General features: G+C 43.9%; 1 protein-coding gene across 6 annotated transcripts in view; it reads left to right on the top strand.

Annotated features, from left to right (window-relative positions):
- Window positions 1–24,225, top strand: part of LOC110955896 (protein ABHD18) — a 46,800-nt gene that overhangs the window by 7,188 nt on the left and 15,387 nt on the right. For 2 of the 6 annotated variants that reach the window (XM_051954200.1, XM_051954197.1), the window contains exons 2-7: window positions 11,974–12,082; window positions 18,701–18,785; window positions 18,872–18,972; window positions 20,494–20,584; window positions 20,895–20,981; window positions 22,063–22,088. In XM_051954200.1, the coding sequence (XP_051810160.1) occupies window positions 11,991–12,082; window positions 18,701–18,785; window positions 18,872–18,972; window positions 20,494–20,584; window positions 20,895–20,981; window positions 22,063–22,088 (482 nt within the window). In that variant the 5' untranslated portion in view covers window positions 11,974–11,990. Of the gene's footprint in view, window positions 1–1,646; window positions 2,280–11,973; window positions 12,083–18,700; window positions 18,786–18,871; window positions 18,973–20,493; window positions 20,585–20,894; window positions 20,982–22,062; window positions 22,089–24,225 lie in introns of those variants that run through there. The other 4 variants (XM_051954198.1, XM_051954199.1, XM_051954202.1 and 1 more) reach the window with 4 other exon arrangements.

Below are 24,225 nucleotides of genomic sequence, written 5' to 3'. Positions count from 1 at the left end.
GACAGTGAGTGTCGAGTGTTTCACAAAGAGTGGATTACTAAATATTTTTTCGCTGAAGTCCGTCCAAAGGCTGTATGTCTTATTTGCAATGAAACCGTTGCAGTTTTTAAAGAATAGAATATCAGCTGGCACTTTTCCACGAAGCATGCTAACTACGCTAGCAACCAGTCAGCGCAAGAATGGACAGCTACGGTCAGAGGCTGCAGCCAGTTTACAGACTCAGTAAAAATGCATTTTTTTTTTCTGCAAACTACGACTCAAGAGTCAAACCCGAAGGCAAATTATTTGCAAGCATTCAAAATAGCAAAGGCTAGCAAGCCTTTTTCTGAAGGGGTGTCTTTGAAAGAATGCATGGTAGAGACAGCAGGTCTCCTGTGTCCAGAGAGCAAAAACCAATGTGAAAAAATTAGTTTATCACTCAGGACAGTTCCTTTGCTCATTTCCTTATACTGGCAATGCTGACAGAGGCCAGTCGACATGTGATGAAATATAAGGAATCACTAGACGACCTACACGGAGAATTCTGCCGTCGGTTCTCTGATTTTGAAGAAATTGACAAGACCCTTCAGCTGGTATCATGTCTCTTGTCACAAGACCCAGAAACGGCATCACAGGAGCTGCAGTTGGAACCAATCGATCTTCAAAGTGACTCGGTCTTAAAGGAGAAGTTCAGCTCCCTTCAACTGAATGACTTTTACACTTCACTAAGTGACGCCAAGTTTTCAAACATTTGAAAGATGACACAGAGGATGCTGGTGTTGTTCAGATCTACCTACGTGTGTGAGCAGACGTTCAGCGTGATTAACATCAACAAAGCACACCACAGATCAGTTAACTGATCAACACCCCAGATCCGTCCTGAGAAATTGACACCAGACTTTGATGCACTGGCAAAAAAGGGTGACCAACAACACTGTTCCCACTGAAACTTAATGTGAGTATTCTTTACTTTGTCAGTGTTGTCTTTAACATGTAATTCATATTAGTTTGCACAGTCTCCAACCATCTGATGCTGGTCTGGACCGTCTGTCAAATTTCAAAAGTCAATGTGGCCCATGAGCCAAAAGGTTTGCCCACCCCTGCTCTAGGACATATACTTCAAGAGATATGGATATCTGAAAGTTGTATCTCATTCAATTTCCGACTCGCAAGTGATTTATTGAAAATTTCCGTTGGGTGAAAAAATTATAATTTCAGCTGTAAAATTGGCAGATGTCAGTTTTAAATGCCAAAAATCATTCCTACAAAATTTCAACAGATTCTGAGATGGTCAAGCAACTGACCTCCCCTAATCTTGCTGAGTAGACATGGAATGGCCCTTTTATCTTTAATAGTTTCTGACATGTTATCGTTCCAACATCTTACATTTTATGCACAAAAACTTGCTGAAGTTGCATACATTAATGGAAAAAAATTAAAAACACTTACACTCAGAAATCATACATAAATCAGACGTAGTTCAGCAGAGGTTCTTTGAAAATATGATGATTTGAGACGGAATGACTGATCCGTCCTCACCTTGCTTACTAAACCTATTGCTCTGTGTGCCATGATGTTAGTGCTGATGTGAATGCTTTGGACCTTTTCAGTATGACCTCAGTGTTGGTTTGCATACTGTGTTTTCTTAACTCTTCTCAGCAAGGAAAGGATATGTAATTGGTTGTATTTCAAATCTTTGCTTAATGGTCTCTAAATGATAAAAATAAGGTTAATAGAAAAAGAAGGAAATTGGTTCTCCTAGTAAACTGGCTGAATTGTGAAAGTCATGGGGGCTCAAGGCAAACCGTTTGTAAGCTCTAGTGTTTCACTTTTGTACACAAGCATTTGCTGTACTTTGCAAGGATGGGGGGAAAGGATGGAAAGTGGGGCAAAATTTTTCAGAATGTAAATCTGGTGAATGTTAATGTACTTAATTTGAAAAAGGAAAGATGAACTCGAAATATACAGGAGAAGAACATATCGTTATGTTAAGGCAAGGGTTGTGCAGTGCGGAATCTATTTAGCCAGCCTACAGCAGACAGTTGTGGCTTAGGTAGTAGGTGGGTTGTCCATTGATCACAAATTTTGCAAAACTTATGATTTTCAGTGTGGTTGATTGTTATTTGAAGGTTGTTATTGTTTCACATCACAAACGGTAACACGTAGATCGAGATGGGGAAGGAAAAAAAACAGATAGTAGCGGCCAATGAGAGGCGTATACCTAAATCCCAGTGGAATGAACTCTGGAAGTTGACAGGCCTGAAGATGGAATGGGACATTGTTCTGTCTCTGCTTGACAGGTGGGTAAATATTAATTTTGCTATATTTCACAGAACCAAGATGCTTTTTTGTGAAGCTAGCTGTAGTAATGTGAGAACTGTCTGGAGCTGGTGTTTGCTGTAATCACATGCATCTAAAAAGGCATCAGTTGTGACTCAACATTTTATTTGGTTGCACTGGTATGCCTAACATTTGGTGTGTGTGTGTAGCTGTGGTGTGCAGGTCAACCTGTGAACTGGGCAAAAAGCCATGCTTAACAGAAAACATTGAGTCAAAATGTGAAAGCAGATGGTCTGACTTGGTTATAAATCAGTTACATTATGTGTAGTAAGGTGGGCTGTGCTTATGCTAGCCCACCTCTGTTACTCTCTCAAACATGAAGCACTGGAGAGTGCAGGGCCTCTGTTGAGTTTCAAGGCTCGTTTCCCCATCTACATGCAGTGTTACATCCCAGATCAATGATAAGTCTTGTGCAGGTTGCTGTGATTTATTGCTCTGCTGAGCATTGTGAGCTCCTGTTTGTTGCTCCATAAACCTGTGCTAAAATGCTCAGCACTTTGACTCACAGGTATTTCTGTTGGTTGTTGGCCATTAAGATTGAGTGACTGCAATGTGATGTTCTATTTTAAATTCATGTTAATCTATGTACAGATGAGTGCTACATATATTATTGATAAATGTCCATGCTGGATTAGCCTAGTCTGGTTTTGTGAGTATTTGCCTTATCAGAGACAATTGTGAATTACAAAACAAAGTACATGCAGTGTTTTGATGTCTTTCAGCACTTTATTGGTGCTGTTGCATTTTGGTAGTGTTTTTTTTTTTTTGGCTAAATATCGGTGCTCTTGTTGTGTCCTGCTGTTGCACACTATTGTCCATGTTCTTTCATATGCCAACTATTGATTTGGATCATCAGGCCACGTCTGCTTTGGAGAGGTGGCAAGAGCTTGTTTCATTCAGGAGGGGTAGGCCATACATTTTCCTCCGCTTATCAGGGGCTGGGTCGCGGAGGCAGCAGGCGAAGCAGGTCGTTCCAGACGTCCCTCACCCCAGCAATGCTTTCCAGCTCTTCCTGGGGGATCCCGAGGCGTTCCCAGAGCAGACAAGCTATGTAATCCCTCCAGCGAATTCTGGGTCTACCCCGGGGTCTCCTCCCGGACGGACGTGCTCGGAAAACCTCCAAAGGAAGTCTCCCTGGAGGCATCCATATCAGATGGCCAAACCACCTCAACTGGCTCCTTTCAATGCGAAGGAGCAGCAGCTCTACTCCGAGCTCCCTCCGGATGTCTGAGCACCTCACCCTATCTCTAAGGCTGAGCCCAGCCACCCTACGGAGGAAGCTCATTTCGGCCGCTTGTATCCGCGATCTTGTTCTTTCGGTCACTACCCAAAGCTCATGACCATAGGTGAGGGTTGGAATGTAGATGGACTGGTAAATCTAGAGCTTTGCTTTACGGCTCAGCCCCCTTCTTCACCACGACAGTTCGGTACAACGCCCACATTACTGCTGATGCCGCACCAATCCGCCTGTTCATCTCCCACTCCATCCCCCCCCCCCCCCCCCAACCCGAAGGGAGCAATCTACCGGTTTCCGGCAGAGAACCATGGCCTCTGACTTGGAGGTGCTGATCGGCAACCCTGCTGCTTCACACTCTGCTGCAAACCGCTCCAGTGCGTGCCGGAGGTCACAGTCTGAGGACGCCAACAAAACCACATCATCCGCTAAAAGCAGAGATGCGATCCTGAGGCCCCCAAACCGAAAACCCTCTCCACCACGACTGCGCCTTGAAATCCTGTCCATGAAAACCACAGGCAGGATTGGAGACAAGGGGCAGCCCTGGCGGAGTCAACACCCACTGGAAACGTGTCTGACTTGGTGCCGAGTATGCGGACGCGGCTCTCACTTTGGTCGTACAGGGACCGAACGGCTCGTAACAACGAGCCCGCGACCCCATACTCCCGCAGTGCACCCCACAAAGCCCCTCGGGGGACACGGTCATAGGCCTTCTCCAGATCCACAAAACACATGTAGATTGGCAGGTCATACTCCCATGACCCCCTCAGCAGCTCCACAAGGGTAAAGAGTAGGGCTGGCCCGAATAGTGGTTTCTGGCCTCCGAATATTCAGGCCCTATTAAAGACTAATATCCGGATATTCATTCCGCCCCATAACGTCCGACCCGGGGGGGTTGGCGTCGGCGGCCCGAATATTCGGATCCGTTTGTGTGGTTCATGCAGCGGCAGAGACGGCCCGGATAGTCGGTTCCGTTCGTCTGGTCTCCCGGGTCCACATTTTGCCCTCGTTTAGTCTTCAGTAAACTGAAGAATTCCCAAAGACCGGTCTTCAGCATCTTGTCTTGTGTTTATGCAATGAAGTGAAGCGTGACGTCGGAGTCGGCAGCCACCCGGCCATTCAGGTGGTGTTTACAAACACGAACGGAGGAGCCGAAATGAGCCGAAGGCTCAGGGAAGAGACCAGCTCCGAATATTTTCGTTTGGGGGGAGGAGGGGGTAATCGACATATGTGTATATGTTATAGACATGTGTATATGTTTGTGATCACATGACGAGATGAGCCGATGGGGGCCGAAGGCGGAGGAAAGACGGTCACACTGCATATTCTTTCCACCCCGTGACGTCCGACGAGGGGGGGCGAATATTCGGATACCAAACTTAATATCTGGATAGTGCTGTAGCAAACGAATATTCGGGATATCCGGGTCCAGCCCTGGAAAGAGCTGGTCTGCTGTTCCACGACCGGGACGGAATCCGCATTACTCCTCTTGAATCTGAGGTTTGACGATCGGTCGGACTATCGGGAGACCCCCAAGCCAACCAGGCTCAAAGTCTCCTTTTTCAGCCTGACAGCCTCCCTCACCTTGGATTGCCGCCGCGACAGGCACCAGTGACCTTAAGGCCACAGCTCCTAAAAGCTGCTTCTGCAATGGAGGCTTTGAACATGGACCACTCAGAATCCATGTCCCCAACCTCCCCTGGGATGCAGGAGAAACTCTTCCGGAGGTGAGAGTTGAAAACCCTACGGACAGGGTCCTCTGCCAGATGTTTCCAGTTCACCCGCACTACACGTTTGGGTTTACCAGGTCTGTCTGGCAGTCTTCCCCGCCATTGGATCCAACTCACCACCAGGTGGTGATCAGTTGACAGCTCTGCACCTCTCTTCACCCGAGTGTCCAAAACATACGGCCGCAGATCTGACGATACGACTATAAAGTCGATCATCGACCTTTGGCCTAAGGTGCTCTGGTACCAAGTACACTTATGAGCAACCTTATGCTCGAACATGGTGTTCGTTACGGACAATCCATGACTAGCACAGAAGTCCAATATCAAAACACCACTCGGGTTCAGATCGGACAGGCCGTTCCTCCCAATCACCCCCCCTCCAGGTTTCTCCATCATTGCCCACGGGAGCGTTGAAGTCTCCCAGGAGAACTATGGAATCCCTGGGCGGTACCCCTTCCAGGACACCACCCAGAGACTCCAAGAAGGCAGAGTACTCTGAACTGCTGTTCAGCGCATAAGCACAGACAACAGTCAGTTTTCCCCTCTGCAACACGAAGTCGCAGAGAGGCGACCCTCTCGTTCTCCGGGGAGAACTCCAACAAAGCGGCGCTCAGCTGGGGGCTTGTGAGTATCCCCACACCCGCCCAGCGCCTCTCACTTTGGGCAACTCCGGAGTAGGAGAAAGTCCAACCCCTCTCCAGGATTCTGGTTCCAGAACACTTGCTGTGCGTGGAGGTGAGCCCAACTATATCTAGCCGGTATCGCTCCACCTCCTGCACCAGCTCAGGTTCCTTCCCCGCCAGTGAGGTGACATTCCATGTCCCCAGAGCTAGTCTACACCACCAGGGGGTGGCATGCCTAGGCGCCCGCTCCTGTGTACATAGCACCTGACCCCGACTTCCTGCCCTTCTTCGGGCTGTGCTCGGCCACCAGACGCTCTCTTGCGAGCCCCCCCCCCCAGGCCTGGTTCCAGGGGAAGGCCCCGGTTTCCCTAACCCGGACGAGGTAGCGGCTTCACCTTTGTCTGTTTTCATTGTGGTCTTCTGGTCTTCTGAATCACTCTTAGTCTGGTCTCTCACCCAGGACCAGTTTGCCTTGGGAGACCCTACCAGGGCCTTATGCCCCGGACAACATAGCTCCCAGGATCACAGAGACACTCAAACCCCTCTACCGCGATAAGGTGGTGATTCGACGGGGGTAGGCCAGTAGAGTGAAATTTTTCATCTGCACCCTCTAAACACACCAAAGAACCCTCTTGGATGAGAAGTTAAAGAAGCCCAATGACTTTCTACTGAAATTCCGAGGAGCTTTTAATTATGTTTAGTTTCTCACTCGACTGTTTAACCATGGCAGGGTTGCAGCTAAAGCAATAAAGCTGTCTTAAATGCCAGAAGAATAAATCTAAGCCACACATTCATTTGTAAGAATGTACAGTTGTATGTAGTAACACATGTGCTTGTGCCCGAATACTTTGGTAGTGACATCAATCAGCCTGACATTCACATAGTGTGCAGTTTTTTTTTTTTTGTTTTTTTTTTGCAGCTTTCCCTCCTGCTTTGGCTGCTGCAGCAGTGTTGTCTTTATTTTATATTGCATGTTTAAAATCCTTGTATTTTTCTAGTATTATAGTTTGCTCATTAGATCTGTTCATACTTGTAACTGGTCACCCATTAGTGTCGGGGCATTTTACATACCATACAATATGTTAAGCCTTTTTTAGTTCCAAAGTGAAGAAATTTGTATCGCTACATCCACAAAGGGGATAGTGTAAACATCTAAGAAATATCAGTAGAAAATAAAGATAAATTAAATAGTACTGCTCAGATTGTTTAAATTTCTGAATGTGGAAATAACAATGCTGCACATATCAAAAGCATTGCACAGATTCTTTTACGAGTAGAAATACTAATATAGAAGTATTAATATTGCAAAGATTTTATCTATATTGCACAGATTTGTCCAGACGTATTCATAAGTGGTATCCGACCAGTCCAGTTTATTGTTTAGGTGACATTTGGGTACTTATTAAGATGTCATTATTTCGATGTCCATTCACTAGTGTTGGGTGAATGAATTTGGCCCTTCGGGAGTCCCCACCAGTTCTTTGACTTGCTGTTTGCTCATAGGGAATCCAAAAGAATGTTTGGATTGTCTTTTCAAAATTTGTAATGTCCTGTCCCTACTCTGTTAAGTGCTATTTTGAATTAATGGCATATAAATAAAATAAAATTTAATTGGTTTCCCCAGGGCACTGCACAGTGGAATGGTGGTTAGTAGTTTCGCCTTGCAGCTAGAAGATCCCCAGTTTGCGTCGCGGCTTTCCCGGGATCTTTCTACATGGAATTTACATGTTCTCCCTGTGCATGTGTGGATTTTCTCTGGGTACTCCAGCTTCCTCTCACAGTCCAAAAATATCCATCCATCCATTCCCTACACACCGCTTTATCCTCACTAGGGTCATGGGGGGTGCTGGAGTCTATCCCAGCTGACTCTGGTGAAGGCAGGGGACACCCTGGACAGGTCACCAGTCTGTCACAGGGCTACACATACAGACACACAATCACACTCACATTCACACCTACGGACAATTTAGAGTAACCAATTAACCTCAGCATGTTTTTGGACTGTGGGAGGAAGCCGGAGTACCCGGAGAAAACCCACGCATGCACAGGGAGAACATGCAAACTCCATGCAGAAAGACCCCAGGCCCACCCTGGGATTTGAACCGGGGATCTTCTTGCTGCAAGGCGAACATGCTAACCACTACTCTCCTGTGCAGCCCAGTCCAAAAACATGCTGAGGTTAATTGATTATTCCAAATTGCCCATAGGTGTGAATGCGAGTGTTATTGTTTGTCTGTATATGTAGCCCTGTGACCTGTCTGTGGTGTCCCCTGCCTTCGCCCTGAGTCAACTGGGATAGGCTCCAGCACCCTGTGATCCTAATGACATGTTGCACCATCTGATGGATGTACAGTGGGTATGGAAAGTATTCAGACCCCTTGAAGTTTTTCACTCTGTGTCTTGACAGAAAAAAACAGAAATGTAGAAATTTTTGCAAATGTATTAAAAAATAAAAACTGAAATATGACATGGTCAGAAGTATTCAGACCCTGTGCTCAGTATTGAGTAGAAGCTCCTTTTCAGCTCGTACAGCCATGAGTCTTCTTGGGAATGACGCAACAAGTTTTTCACACCTGGATTTGGGGATCCTCTGCCATTCTTCCTTACAGATCCTCTCCAGTTCTGTCAGGTTGGATGGTGAACGTTGGTGGACAGACATTCTGAGGTCTCTCCAGAGATGCTCAATTGGGTTTCGGTCAGGGCTCTGGCTGGGCCAGTCAAGAACGGTCACAGAGTTGTTGTGAAGCCACTCCTTTGTTATTTTAGCTGTGTGCTTTGGGTCATTGTCCTGTTGAAAGGTGAACCTTTGGCCCAGTCTGAGGTCCTGAGCACTCTGAAGAGGTTTTCCTCCAGGATATCTCTGTACTTGGCCGCATTCATCCTTCCTTCAATTGCAACCAGTCGTCCTGTCCCTGCAGCTGAAAAACACCCCCCCCACAACATGATGCTCCCACCACCATGTTTCACTGTAGGGATTGTATTGGGCAGGTGATGAGCAGTGCCTGCTTTTCTCCACACATACCGCTTAGAATTAACACCAAAAAGTTCAATCTTGGTCTCATCAGACCAGAGAATCTTATTTCTCATAGTCTGGGAGTCCTTCATGTGTTTTTTCAAACTCTGTGCGGGCTTTCATGTGTCTTGCACTGAGGAGAGGCTTCCGTCGGGTCACTCTGCCATAAAGCCCCGACTGGTGGAGGGCTGCAGTGATAGTTGACTTTGTGGAACTTTCTCCTATCTCCTGACTGCATCTCTGGAGCTCAGCCACAGTGATCTTTGGGTTCTTCTTTACCTCTCTCACCAAGGCTCTTCTCCCACCATTGCTCAGTTTGGCTGGACGGCCAGGTCTAGGAAGAGTTGTGGTCGTCCCAAACTTCTTCCATTTGAGGATTATGGAGGCCACTGTGCTCTGAGGAACATTGAGTGCTGCAGAAATTCTTTTGTAACCTTGTCCAGATCTGTGCTTTGCCACAGTTCTGTCTCTGAGCTCCTTGGGCAGTTCCTTCCACCTCATGATTCTCATTTGCTCTGACATGCACTGTGAGCTGTAAGGTCTTATATAGACAGGTGTGTGCCTTTCCTAATCAAGTCCAATCAGTTTAATTAAACACAGCTGGACTCCAATAAAGAAGCAGAACCATCTGGAGGAGGATCAGAAGAAATGGACAGCATGTGAGTTAAATATGAATGTCGCTGCAAAGGCTCTGAATACTTCTGACCATGTGATATTTCAGTTTTTATTTTTTAATACATTTGCAAAAATTTCTACATTTCTGATTTTTTTTTCTGTCAAGATGGGGTGCTGAGTGTACATTAATGAGAAATAAAATGAACTTTTTGGATTTTGGCAAATGGCTGCAATGACACAGAGTGAAAAATTTCAAAGGGTCTGAATACTTTCCATACTTACTGTATATACAGGCATACTGTTTTGATTACCGTATTTTCACGACTATAAGGCGCACATAAAAGTCTTAGATTTTCTTCAAATTGTGCAGTGCGCCCTATGGTGCAGTGCGTCCTGTGTGTGTTGTTGTTGTAAGGCGGACGTAGACCAGGTGGTTTTTTTCCACGCATCACCATCGCTGTTGATCTGTGACTCTATGCGTGCCCATCTCACAGCCGATGTGAAAAAACAAGTGAAGCAAATGAACTCTGAGCTTGCTGTCATTCCGGGAGGCCTGACAAAGGAACTCCAACCGCTGGACATCGGTGTGAACCGGCCGTTCAAAGTAAGGCTGCGAGCGGCGTGGGAGCGATGGATGACCGATGGAGCCCACAGTTTCACTAAGAGTGGAAGGCAGCGCCGGGCGAGTTACGCCACAATTTGCCAATGGATTGTAGATGCTTGGGCTAACGTGTCTGCTGGCACTGTTGTTCGAGCTTTCGCAAAAGCCGGCATCATTTCCGAGGCGCCGCACGGCACGGAAAGTGACTCTGACAGTGAAGAAAGTGAACCTGGCATGTTTGATGGAGGTTTAGCGCAGCTGTTCAATTCAGAAACAGAGGATGAGGACTTCCATGGGTTTGATTGATGACGATTACCGGTAAAAAAAAAAAAGTGAATACCAAACTCAGTTTTGCTCCCGCTCTATTTTTAAATACGCACACTTGTGTGCTTGTTTTATCCGTGTGTTTTACCATGCCCGCGACTATTGATGATTAAAAAAATGTTAGTACTTTGTAATCAATACTTAAATAAAGCACAACCAAACTCAGTTTTGCTCCCGCTCTATTTTTAAATACGCACACTTGTATGCTTGTGTGTGTGTTGTTGTTGTAAGGCCGACGTAGTAGAGGACACCATGAGAACGTTAAAGGGCGAAGTGCGGGCGTGGATTGTATATAAAACCCTCGCCATATAATCAGGTGCGCCTTATGTGTGTGTTAAATACAGTAATGGCACACATAACTGAGACTGCGCCTTTTGGTACAGTGCGCCTTTTGGTCGTGAAAATACGGTACTTTGTAAATATTCTAGCTGACAACCAGATATTCAAGTCAGTTTTAATTATGTTTACAATATTCTGAATTAAATCACTGTTATGGTCTTAATTTTGTGATTTCCTGTATGTGTATTTGTTTGACTGCAGTAACTGTTATTATTGATATTTTTGAAATGTAGTTTTATAACCTTTCATATATCAGTTACTGAACATATTTTCTGAAGATTAGTGGTTCTGTGGTATTTTGCAAGCTATGGTACATCCGCAACTTAAATGCTTTCATTGTAGGAAATAAGGAAGAGGTGTTTAGATCAGTCATTGTGATCACGTTTGATTATATTGCACTACTGGAGACACTACGCAGAAGAAGTAATCCTGCACGTTCGTATTAGATATGACATATACGTAGGTACTGGTTAAAATATATGTTGCCCTGTCAGCTATGTTGGATCAGCGATCCTTGTGTTGTTGTTAAATGCGTTGCCAGTGTGTGTCTTGGTATTTATGTTCAATGTGAGCGTCACATGGTGATGGTGGCTGGTTGCTTTACTTGTCCTGTGTGTGACCACAGAAGTCACAGCTTCTGATTGTAGAAAATTCATTTCAACGTGTAATGTCAGTTTACACTTTGAAATATAATTTGCCCAGCTTTCAAAGCTAACCTTAACATTTTATAGATAGACAAAAAAAACTGACACACTGCCAAACATTTTAGGTGGAACCCATTCCTGGAATGTTGATCCCTGTGTGTCGACATAATAGATATCACCGTTAACAGATGTCATTGTTTTGATCACAGGGTGTACAGAACAAAGGTAGTCTCATCCTGCGATAAATCTCATGCTGAACTGTTTATGACGAACAGTATGGAACCCTCATGCCTGTAAAAATGTCTTTGATCTCTTTAGCTTGAGCTGAGTCCATCAACCTTATCAAACATATCTCTTTAGCTTTGAAGACCCTATTCTTTCATTCCCACCTTTTGACTTCAGGTATTGCACTGGTAAGGTAATATGCATTGAGCAAGGACATACAAGAGTCTGACTTTTAACTTCTATGTTAGATTATTACTAGAAAAATATTTTCTATACTTTTTGAATGAAGCATGTCTCTTTCTATAGATGCTGGGGGCTGGTCCATGGCTGTGAGTCGACTGGATGTATTTTACAGAAGACTGCTCCTCACCAAACTCTTCATTGGGGGATGGGGAAAGCCTGAAGACCTCAAGAGGTACGGAAAAAGAAGAGCAGAATGGAATCTAAAACAGCAAAAAAATGTCAGACTTGCCTGTCAACTCTAGGTAGAAGATCCCTCAGAGGTCCTTGAGTGTCTGATAGATCCATTATATCCTTGACCTTCCAGGGCCAAAATTCATCAGACTTTTATTGGTGAAATTACTTAAAGAATACATTTTTGTTGCGCTCCTGCTCAGTAACATAAAAATGGACATGAGTACTTACTCTCAAACATGTTTTTGATTAACTTTATGCTACATTGTCTCATTGATCTTAAGGAGTAAAATGTAATTCAGAGCAAAGTATTATCCACAGCAGGGTAGTTTTGGCCTACTACTTGCAGGTACTGCTCTCTTTCTGTCTTGGAATCTCTAAACACACTTTTTGGATTTATGGGCCATGCAAACAACAGTAATTTTTTTTATTTTATTTTTGCTATTGCTTTTCATACATCATATCTGCAATTTTCACTGTAGTGCTAAATCTGTTATTTTTAAAGTAAGACGAAGTCAGATAAAGCTTAATTTTTCCTGACGAAAATTATTTTTGCCAGATGTTGTTCTATGAAAACAAAATGACAAATAAGAAATGCAGTGCTTAGTAAAAAAAAAAAAAGCATTAAGATGTACAGTTGTGCTCTTAAGTTTACATACCCCTGGCAGAATCTGGAAAATATGTTCCATTCTTTTGTGAAAACATAAATGATCAAAGCAAATACAATTGCATGACAATAAGTAACTTTATCTGACCACTAACCCTAAATGAAAGGTTTTTCTATGATAAAACATATTTTCTCAAAACAAGGGTATGTAAACTTGAAAGTACAATTACATTACTGACAATACAAAGCAATGCTGGCAGTGGGTCTGAAAAGTATTATCACACATGATAATTAAAAACATGTAAATGTAATCAAAATATTACACGCGAAAATGGTATATTTCACAAAATAGGACTCTGGATATACACCACCAGGATGAGTGGAGTTTTACATTTTGCAGTCCTTGTACTCCAGGTGTTCTATTTGCAGATTTGTCATTAGGCCTACCTGCCTTACTTGTTCATGTTTGGGGTCCCTATGTTGCTATAGGATGAACCCCTGACCAACTAGGTGCATATCAGAGGATACTACATGAAGAATGCTGTGGTAGCCGGGTACCTCTCAGTCTGGACAAGTCACCAACCCTGAATCCAGCAAAACAGCCCCAGACCATCACAGTTCTTCCATCTTTGACAGTTGATGTCACACACTGAGGAACCATCCTTTCTCCTATTTGATGGTGTACAAAAATCCTGCATGATGAAACGAATGTCAGATTTTGATTCATCATAATGCCTTCTTCCAGTCTTCAGTAGTCCAATGATGGTATTTTATGGCCCAGGCAAGCCTGTTTTTCTTATTCTGTCATCTTAGCAATGGCTGTCTTGCCTGAAACTCGACCTGTCAAACCTGCAACTTGAAGTCTTCTCTTCACAGTTGAAACCGAGACTTGCTCACTATGACCACTGTGCTTGAAGCTGTCATGTGAGCTACTTATCACGCAAACTGTTGACTCTCAGAAACTTGCCTTCTGATTATATTGTGAATAGGGATGGGAATTCCGACTAATTTCCGAACCGACTAGTCACTAATTGGCGACTAGTCGGTTCGGAAAACTTGCAATTTAACCCTTTAAGCGCCAAAGTCGCAATATTGCCACAAGCAACATTGCTGAACATAACAAGCCATAGCTTCAAATATACTGCCTCATGTACTGTACACCAGGAGATGGACATCTGGAACTTCAATCTGAACATCAATTGTGGGCGTGTTTTCATTCAAAGTTTTGGAGTTTACAGAGTTTGAAAACCGAGGAGACGAGACTCGCCGTCGGAGCATATCAGAGCGCAAGACGGCACATTTTAGAGTGAGAAAACTCACCGTACCGAGAGGTCTGCTCAACGCTGACAAAGTACTTTGTCAAGTAATGGCTTACTCATATTCTGAAGAGGAATATTCACCCTCTGATGAAGATGTTCAGTCGTCCACAGACAGAAAGTGCCGCTGCGTCTGTGCGTAACGGCAGCGGGTCGGTGCGCCATGACAGTCCACGAGCAGCACATAGTGGAGCCGATGCTTTGCTTCGGGGGGGCAGGAAGGGACGTGGTGGGTGTAGCTGGAGTGGTCAAAACACCGCTAATGATGAGGGGGATAGCGGGGGTTGAAAAAGAGACAAGCATATGCTACTGGCAGGATCAACCAGGAAGCCCAGACGAGCGTGCGGCGCACGGCCGATCGTAGAGCTGCATGGCGGCGCCCGGTCGAGAGTGCCGGGGGGGAGTGTGAACAGACAGGCGGTGTAGGTTTGGAGAAATGAACGTGTCGACCGCCCCCTGCTACGTGTGTGTGAGGGGAGGGGAGGAGGAGCAGTTCTCTCCCTGGCCGCTCAGCCTGTTTACAAAGAAGCCGATGCAGAGGCACAAAGAACAAGGTGCATGATGTTTAATGCAGCGTTTAACCGACTAGTAAAATACTAAACGTTTAATAAATGAGTAGGCGGTTAAACGATTAAGCGACTAGTCGCGCACATCCCTAATTGTGACTTTGAGTCTTCCAAACCTCTTCCTGTCAGTTTCCCCCAGTTTCTGAGCCTTTTGATGGTGAAGAAAACTGTACTCACTCACACCTTGACTTTCTTTGCAAGTTCTCTGTAGGAAAGACCTACATTTTTAAGTGTTATGATGGTCTGTCTCTTTTTTTTACTGCTAAATTGCCTTTTCCTCCACATTTTGTTGCAACACATTATTTTCTGTAGTACAATACTGTTCAAATAATGCTCTCAAGGGTATGGTGCCATAGTGTGTTCCAACTCTACTTTTATGCAGACAGTGGGGGTTGTAAGGAAAGAACAATTGGGTGTTAACAATAATACAGAAAGTTCTAAAACTTTTGACTGGTAGTGTCTGTACAGGTGTGGCATGAAGGATGGTGTGTCCACATTTCTGATATTGCAGTCAGAAATGTTATGAAGAAAGAAGACTAGGGTTACCATGATATTTTTACACATGGCAACTGTAAGAGAACAGTGTTACATTTTGCTGATTGATTTAAGTAACTAAAGAAAGATGATCAGAAATTTTGTCAAAGACAACTAGATCTGAATGTAATTGTATGGACAGAATTGAACCAAAACATACTCTGTAAGAACTATGATGAACTATAAAGCACCACCGATGTCCATGGTGAGTGCTGATGTCTCTCTGGCCGATGAATTGAATGACTTTTATGTGCGCTTTGAGGCTCCCAGTTGAGAGACACGCATGACGGTATATCAGGGTGTGTCCTGAAAGCCTGTGCCAACCAGCTTACACTGGTGTTCACGGAATTATTCAACCTTTCGCTCTCCCAGTGCATCATCCCCAGGTGCTGTAAGCAGTCTGTCATTGTTCCAGTCCCCAAGAAAACCAAGCACAGTTGTCTGACTACTGGCCCAGTGTCCTTTCCTCTGTGGTGATGGAATGTTTTGAAAGACTGGTCAGAAACTTCATCACCTCCTCCCTACCTGTTTCCCTGGACCCACTACAATTTACGTACCAGTCCAGTAGATCCACAGAGGACGCCATCAGTCACCTGTGACATACAGCCCTGTCCCACCTGGATACTAGGAAGGGGAATGTGTGAATGCTGTTTGCAAACTTCAGTTCACCATTCAACACCATAATCCCCTCCAGAATGGTCACTAAGCCGGAGAGTCTCACCCCCTCCCTGTGCTGGTGGATCTACAGCTTTTTGACCAGCAGACTACAGGTGGTTTGAGTGGCAAAACACCTGTCCCCCTCTTCCCTCCAGGGTACCCCCCAGGGGAGTGTATTGAGCCCTCTGCTGTACTCACTGTACACTCATGACTGGTTGACCACATCAGACTCTGACACCATCATTAAGTTTGCTGCAGTAGTGGGTCTGATCTCCAACAACAGTGAAGAATAGAATAGAAAGCCTTTATTGTCATTGTACAATGAGTATGCAATGAAATTGGGAGCGCTGCTCCATTTGGTGCTTAGAAAAATATATACAATAAAAATACAATACAGTAAAGGATAATTAAAAATAGAATAAAATACAATGGGAAAGAGCGGCAATTGTAGAAAAACAAGAGCTTTAGATTGCACATACATGATAAAGTGACTTTACATAGATTCATTGTGAAATCTTGCACGTGTAGTGTGTGTTCCCAGTGATGTTGTTGTGTTCATGTTTTCTTGTTGTTCAGAGCACTGATGGCTCTGGGGAAGAAACTGTCCCTGAGTCTTTGTTCTTGTTTTCTGTGCTCTGTAGCACCAACCAGAGGGCAGAAGGTTGAACAGATTGTGACTGGGGTGGGATGGGTCCTTGATCTTTGTAGCTCTGCTGAGATAGCGAGAATTGGCGATATCGTCCAGGGAGGGGAGGGGGCAGCCAGTGATGTTCTGGGCGGCGTTGATCACTCTCTGCAGTGCTCTCCTGTTGGCTGTAGTGCACCCAGCATACCACACTGTGATGCAGTACGCCAGGATGCTCTCAATGGTGACTCGGTAGAAGGTCAACAGCAGCTTCTCCTCCAGGTGGTTTTTCCTGAGCACTCAGGAAGTGGAGTCGCTGCTGGGCCTTCTTCACCACCGCCGTGGTGTTAACAGTCCAGGAGAGGTCGTCAGATATGTGAACACCCAGAAGTTTGAATGAGTGGACCCTTTCAATGCAGACCCCGTTGATGAGGAGTGGGGCTGGGTCCAAGCTACGTTTACGGAAGTCCAGGATGAGTTCTTTTGTTTTTGTGGTGTTCAGTGTGAGATTGTTCTCTGAACCCCACACTGACAGTCTCTCAACCTCATCTCTGTACGCCGACTCGCCTCCTCCTGCGATCAGCCTGACCACGGTGGTATCATCAGCAAATTTGATGGAGTTGGAGAGATGGGTTGTGCAGTTGTGTGTGTACAGTAAAGGACTCAGTACAAAACCTTGTGGGGAGCCGGTGCTGAGTGTTATGGTGGGGGAGTGGTGTGAGCCAAGTCTGACAGTTTGGGGACGGTCTTAGAAAGTCTTTTATCGATCTGCAGATGGATGTTAGCAGTCCAAGGAGAGGGAGTTTGTCGACGAGAATGTCTGGGATGATGGTATTAAAGGCTGAGCTGTAGTCGATGAAGAACATCCTCGCATAGTTCCCCTGGTGTTCCAGGTGACTCGGCGTTTTGTGAAGAGCTATGGCGACGGCGTCTTCAATGGATCCGTTTGCTCTGTAGGCAAACTGGCGCGGCCTACTTGATGGAGATTGCCCACCTGGAGGACTGGTGCAGACAACAGCCTCCTCCTGAACGTCAGCAAGACCGAGGAGCTGATTGTGGATTACAGCAAGAAGCAGCATAGAGCATACCACCCACTCAGGATCAGCGGGACAAAGGTGGAGAGCTTCAAGTACATGAGTGTTAACATCACACAGGACCTGATGTGGTCTTGTCACATCAACACCATGGTGAACAAAGCTTGACAGCGTCTCTGCCACCTCAGACGCCTGAGGGACTTTCAGCTCCCTCTCAAGGTGCTCAGGAACTTTTACACCTGCACCATTGAGAGCATTTTGGCTGGGAGTATCACCACTTGGATGGGCAGCAGCACCAAGCAGGACTTCTTCGCCCTGAGGAGGTTGGCTTGACTGAGTGCACCATCAGAACCACCCTCCCAACCCGCAGGACATTTACAACAAATGATGCAGGTTAAAGTCCAGGAAGACTGCAAGTGAGCCCGCCCAGCCCAGTCACAGACTGTTCTCTCTGCTGCTGTCAGGGTGGCGTTACTGCTGCTTGAAGGCAAACACAGGGATGAGGATGAGCTTCTTCCCACAGGCTGTCTGCCTGCTGAACCTTAAACAGTAGACTCAATATACAATCAGACCTGCAAATTCTTTTCAATATCCTGTTCACTTTTCGATGTATCTACAGCCATGGCCATAAGTTTGGACACAGCATGACTTACTATGTGTGTTTTGACGTCTATTACAGAACATAACTAATATTTTTTGACAGCACCAGTTTAATTAGTCAACAAATCAACAAGGGATATAATATTATCAATAAATTCCAACAATTGGAACAACTTTGTTCCCAAAACATAATATTAGAAGAAAATAACAAAAAATGCAGCACTTTCACAACCGGATTTGGTAAGAATAACAAAATGACACCAAACTCTTTCGATGTTTTTTTAAAATATGAAACTTAATATAGTTCTCAGGAGTTGTGTACTGTATTGTGACAATTTTGTGGTATTTTCTAAGATTCACAAGCGTCATGGTACTTGTGTCCAAACTTATGGCCATGGCTGTATGTATGTATGTAATTTTATTGTATTGCACTATTTGACACATGTATTTATTCTTTAGCCTTTGTTGTAGACAGGAAACGTGAGAAGAGTCAGGGAAGGACATGCAGAAAAGGGCCATGAGCCGGAATCGAACCATGATCGCTGCATCGGGGACTATAGCCCCTATTTCATGGGTCGCCCCCTCAACCAGTTGAGCTATGTGGGCGATTATCGATGTCTGTCTGAAATAGTTGGATCTGTTCTGATATAAAACTGATTATTCCTTCTTGTGTTTTACAGAATCTTTGAGTTTCGTAAGATCATTGGAGACAGAGAGAGGTGTAAATCTCTGGTACCTAAGGACTATCCAGTTTACATAAACAAGGTGCTCCCTCTTCTTTGGTCATTAGTACTGTAGATATTTTTTGTAATCTAATGTAGTATTTTTTTTGTTTTTGCCTTTGTGTCCAGACAGAGGATCTCACTGACTGTCAGATCCACGATGGGTTCTTTATGTCTCCTCTGGAACACTTAGTTCCTGGAATCCTGCCACCGGAGGCTGTTAAAGCCAGGTAGTGAACATGGTCGTATATACTACAACTGTAATGGGAGGATCGTTCCCTTTCTAGTGAAGTACAACCTTATGAAAATCACAATTACAAAAACCCGAACAACAAGTTGCAACAATAAATAGAATGCAGTTAACAACAAAGCATTTTAGTCCAATACTATTGCATTGAGTAGAAATATTAAGAGGGGCTGCGAAAATGCTTTGATAAATACGCTGAGGTATTGTAAGCAGTTTTTTAAGAAATTACAAGTGTGATTGCTGAAGGCTGTTGGAGCTTTCCTGTGGTTGCTAAAGATTGTACAGTTCTGCACATGTAAAGGAGGAACCTTAGCCTAGCCGCGCTAGACAACCCACGGCAACGAATTAAATTCTCTGCCAGGGTCGACAACAAAAACGACAACAGTCGTTGAGCTCCATCAGCACCGACTCTGAATAATCTTTCTGTTAACATGTCTGTAATATACTTGAGCTTCACCCATTGACTGTATAAATAAGGCTTCACCGAACTCCCGCATCCTCTGATTTCCGGCGCTCTAGGAGCCTGTTCGTTGCACTGATTGGTTGTATACCTACCCAATTGCTGCAGAGTGATTTGATAGACAGCCTTTTAGCCCGCCTCCCTCCCTGTTGAGAGTTCCTAGACCCCCCTTGTGTCTTCAGACCTGGGTCTAGCGCGGCTAGGCTAGAGGAACCTGGTATGGAACCTGAAACCTGGTGACCATAGCTGTGGCCGCTCAGACACAAGTCAGTAGCATTGCAGTTGGAAAGATAACCAGGGAAGCTGGTTCATGAGATTTATCCTGCTGTCATTCCTTATTGTGACACACAGAAGCTGCAATTACAGCTGCAGCCATGGAATGACATCGCTGTCACTGTTATTGTGTCTGTAACTATGGCTTCACTTTGCTGTTATGATTCTGGCTGTTGCATATTCATTTTAATGGATTTAAAACTGAATGCATTTATTGATTGTGTGTATACAGTAATCGCTTTGCTGAAGAGTGTTGTATTGAAGCTGCTGAACTGCCGTGGTGTGTTGATAAGACATCTGTCATAGGAGTGCAGGTTCAAATGGTAGTACAGCTGGACATGTCCATAGCAGCATATACTAAACCACAGCAGTCACTGAAGCAGTAAGACGCAGCAGTTATACCCATCACAGAGAGGCAGAGCAACTTCTGCTGTGTTCATAGCCAGTAGCTACACTAGATTGTTACTTTTAACTCAAGCATTACCAAATGATCAGTAAAAAACTGTTCATATAGATCAGAAGGAATACAAATGTAATTCTAAGGTATTGCAAAAAAATTGAGGGAAAGCTAATGTAATCTACAAAAATTCACTAGAATATTTTGGGGCTTCCTCATATTTCATGTTGTCTGCCAAATGAGACCAACAAAACTGAACTCTTTTCATTCTGTTCAGTGAATAATCAGAACGTAAATCAGTAACTGCAGACACATCCAGCTTTCTCACAGAAGCATAATTTACAAGTCCTCATTCATAGTGTGACTCCTTACAGTGTGTGTTGTTTCAGGTTCCAGTTTATAGTTCCCAAGAAGTGGCAGAGGAACAGACCAGTATGCATCCACTTAGCTGGGACTGGAGACCATGTAAGGTTCTTGAGCCTTTAGTGTCAACAGTACTTGCATATGAATGGACACCCCTTTAAACCTGATCATGCTAAATGAGATGCAGTCATGAGTATTACTGTTGACATTCACATTTTGATCTTGTTTCTTAATGTTGAAAGTCTTCTCTATCAGCATGTATTTTTATATGAATAATGATGTCAATATAAATACACACGTAATATGATTTAGTGGCTCTAGTAGTGGAACCCATGAATGATGATCGTGATGATGACTTTATTTATTTTTCTCTGTATTTTATGATTTTTATGTATTTCTGACTTGTGTGTAGTTTTTCTGGCGCCGCCGGACCCTGATGGCCAGACCCATGATCAAAGAGGCAGGAATGGCTTCACTGCTTCTGGAGAACCCTTATTATATCCTTCTATATTCCATTGACATGTGCTTCTCTTTTTGAATGTTTTTGTTAATTGACAACTCAACAAATGGAAAGGTGCTTCAGGAAATCATGTTGTCTGGATGGTTCAGGTCAGCATGATCTGAACACGTCACCACAGATCTGCAGCCAGAGAAGAACTGTGTTTAGTTTTATTTAACTTGTGTACTTATGGCAAAAATGATACAAAACACCAGATACATTTTGATGACCCCTTTCAGGTCAGTATGATTGCTTGAATCTGTATACATTTCTGATGTAAGGATAAACCAGAATCACTTTCTGTGATGTTAGGTACTTTGCACTTCAACACTCAAAGGATGTCAAATGTTACATTATGAAAGACTGATTTCCCTAGCTGGAGATCATCGAATCCACAGTGGCCACTGTCAGCTATAGGCAGGGAATTTCCTTTAATACGGTGCAGAGTCTCAGTTAACTTGCACTTTGAACCGAATTACACCCGTCAGGACAATAGATCAGTGGTGGGTGTCCACTTCTCTTCCTCAGGTATTATTGCACATTTTCACACTCGAGGCTTTTTCTTAGTGCTGTCTTACACAGTTAATCCACTTTGTGTTAACTGAGGTGATCACGTTGTATGATTGCCTTTAATCCCGTTCTTCTTTTTAGCCTCATAACAATCAATATTTTTAAAAATCAAACAATATATCTGCCAGTATTTCTGTTTTTTAATTCACTGGGTATTTTTACAGATCTTACACAGATCGACTGGACAGTTCTGTTCTGCTACTTTGACAGACTTACTGGTACACCTTTGAAACTCATGTGAGGTCAAAGGGACCCATATTCAATCATTTTTAGGCCAGTAACTTAAACATCTAGTTGGCTTGCAGGCAAACACTGCTAATTTGTTGGAAACATGATAATTTGACAGGAAGTGTAGTTTGATAAAATAAGCACACATGTGGCTGCCTACAAGAAATAGAAATCTGTTCTGACCAGTGTCTGAATACCATATTCTGGTCATGTATCTGTGCTTTCTTTGGCAGATGCATATTGCCTGTGAATGTTTTATTGTTCCTTGACTGATGCTTTACATGGCTATCGTAAGCCCAAAGACCAACGGTAAGTTCACACCTCTGCTAGAATTGATTCAGACAGAACTAAATAAAGAGGCTTTTCCAGTGTAGAACAGAAGCTTTACACACATCATGGTAACTCAGCACTGAAAGTGATGAGTGTAACTGGTGGACTGGTAGTCTTTTATTCATGGTTACACATCAGCAAAATTCTGAGTTGCAAAAATTATTCCTCAATTTAAAATTATTTTGGACACAAAGAAAATGGATGAGTAGACGTCTGGATAACTAAACTCAGCCAAACAAAACCAGTGTGGGTGATGAAATCACCATGAAGTCTTAGAAACTGTAAATGACAGCTTTAGAACTTATTGAGAAAACAGATTAGAAGACATTTGATCATGGAATTAATCAGTAATTACAACCCTTTTTGTGTGGACAGTTCAGTTTTAATGATTAAGCACCAATTCACAAACAACACACGTCCTATCATAACACTTTGCAGAGTAAGGCTCAGGGAGGACAGCCGTCTGCCTCAACCAGTTAGGGTGGAAATGGGGATGAAGGGGGTGGGGGTGGAGATAGCAGGAAAGCACATGGAACGCATGAGAGAACAATGAACATGTTAGAGGTTGGTGAGACCAGCAACTGCAGATCAGAGAACTAACTGGAAGCTTGTTCCACAACAGAGAAGTCTGATAACTGAAGGCTCTGCCTCCCATTCTACTTCTGGAAACTCTGTTTATGTTCATTTGTTCACCACTGTGACTGTGGGCAAACTTAGCAGTCTTAGACATTTTTTGGGACGGGCACATGTCAGTGGTAAAATAAGTCACAATGCCCACATTACTGACTTCTCCTCTGCTGGTCCTCTCTGTGTTCTATACAGGAAATAGCTGAAATGAAATTACTTCTACAACCCAATGTCACACATTTGCCTCAAGAGGCTTTAAAATATACACAGGATACAGGTTTTGAGTTCTTTTGTTCAAACACAGAATATTTAGGTACGTACACACGTGGACAAAATTGTTGGTACCCCTCAGTTAAAGAAGGAAAAACCCACAATTCTCACTGAAATCACTTGAAACTCACAAAAGTAACAATAAATAAAAATTTATTGAAAATTAAATAATCAAAATCAGCCATCACTTTTGAATTGTTGATTAACATAATTATTTAAAAAAACAAACTAATGAAATAGGCCTGGACAAAAATGATGGTACCCATAACTTAATATTTTGTTGCACAACCTTTTGAGGCAATCACTGCAATTAAACGATTTCTGTATTTGTCAATGAGCGTTCTGCAGCTGTCAACAGGTATTTTGGCCCACTCCTCATGAGCAAACAGCTCCAGTTGTCTCAGGTTTGATGGGTGTCTTCTCCAAATGGCATGTTTCAGCTCCTTCCACATATGTTCAATGGGATTCAGATCTGGGCTCATAGAAGGCCACTTTAGAATAGTCCAACGCTTTTCTCTCAGCCATTCTTGGGTGTTTTTGGCTGTGTGTTTTGGATCGTTGTCCTGTTGGAAGACCCATGACCTGCGACTGAGACCAAGCTTTCTGACACTAGGCAGCACATTTCTCTCCAGAATGCCTTGATAGTCTTCAGATTTCATCGTACCTTGCACACTTTCAAGACACCCTGTGCCAGATGCAGCAAAGCAGCCCCAAAACATTACTGAGCCTCCTCCATGTTTCACCGTAGGGACAGTGTTCTTTTCTTCGTATGCTTGGTTTTTGAGTCTATGAACATAGAGTTGATGTGCCTTACCAAAAAGCTCCAGTTTGGTCTCATCTGTCCAAAGGACATTCTCCCAGAAGCTTTGTGGCTTGTCAACATGCATTTTTGCAAATTCCAGTCTGGCTTTTTTATGAGTTTTTTTCAGCAGTGGTGTCCTCCTTGGTCGTCTCCCATGAAGTCCACTTTGGCTCAAACAACGACGAATGGTGCGATCTGACACTGATGTACCTTGGCCTTGGAGTTCACCTTTAATTTCTTTGGAGGTTGCTCTGGGCTCTTTGGATGCAATTCCAACGATCCGTCTCTTCAATTTGTCATCAATTTTCCTCTTGCGGCCACGTCCAGGGAGGTTGGCTACTGTCCCGTGGGTCTTGAACTTCTGAATAATATGAGCCACTGTTGTCACAGGAACTTCAAGCTGTTTAGAGATGGTCT

Source organism: Acanthochromis polyacanthus, chromosome 10 (assembly GCF_021347895.1).
Source record: "Acanthochromis polyacanthus isolate Apoly-LR-REF ecotype Palm Island chromosome 10, KAUST_Apoly_ChrSc, whole genome shotgun sequence".
NCBI lineage: Eukaryota > Metazoa > Chordata > Actinopteri > Pomacentridae > Acanthochromis > Acanthochromis polyacanthus.
Note: the sequence above shows the minus strand (reverse complement) of the source record. Positions and strands in the feature narration are given on the sequence as shown.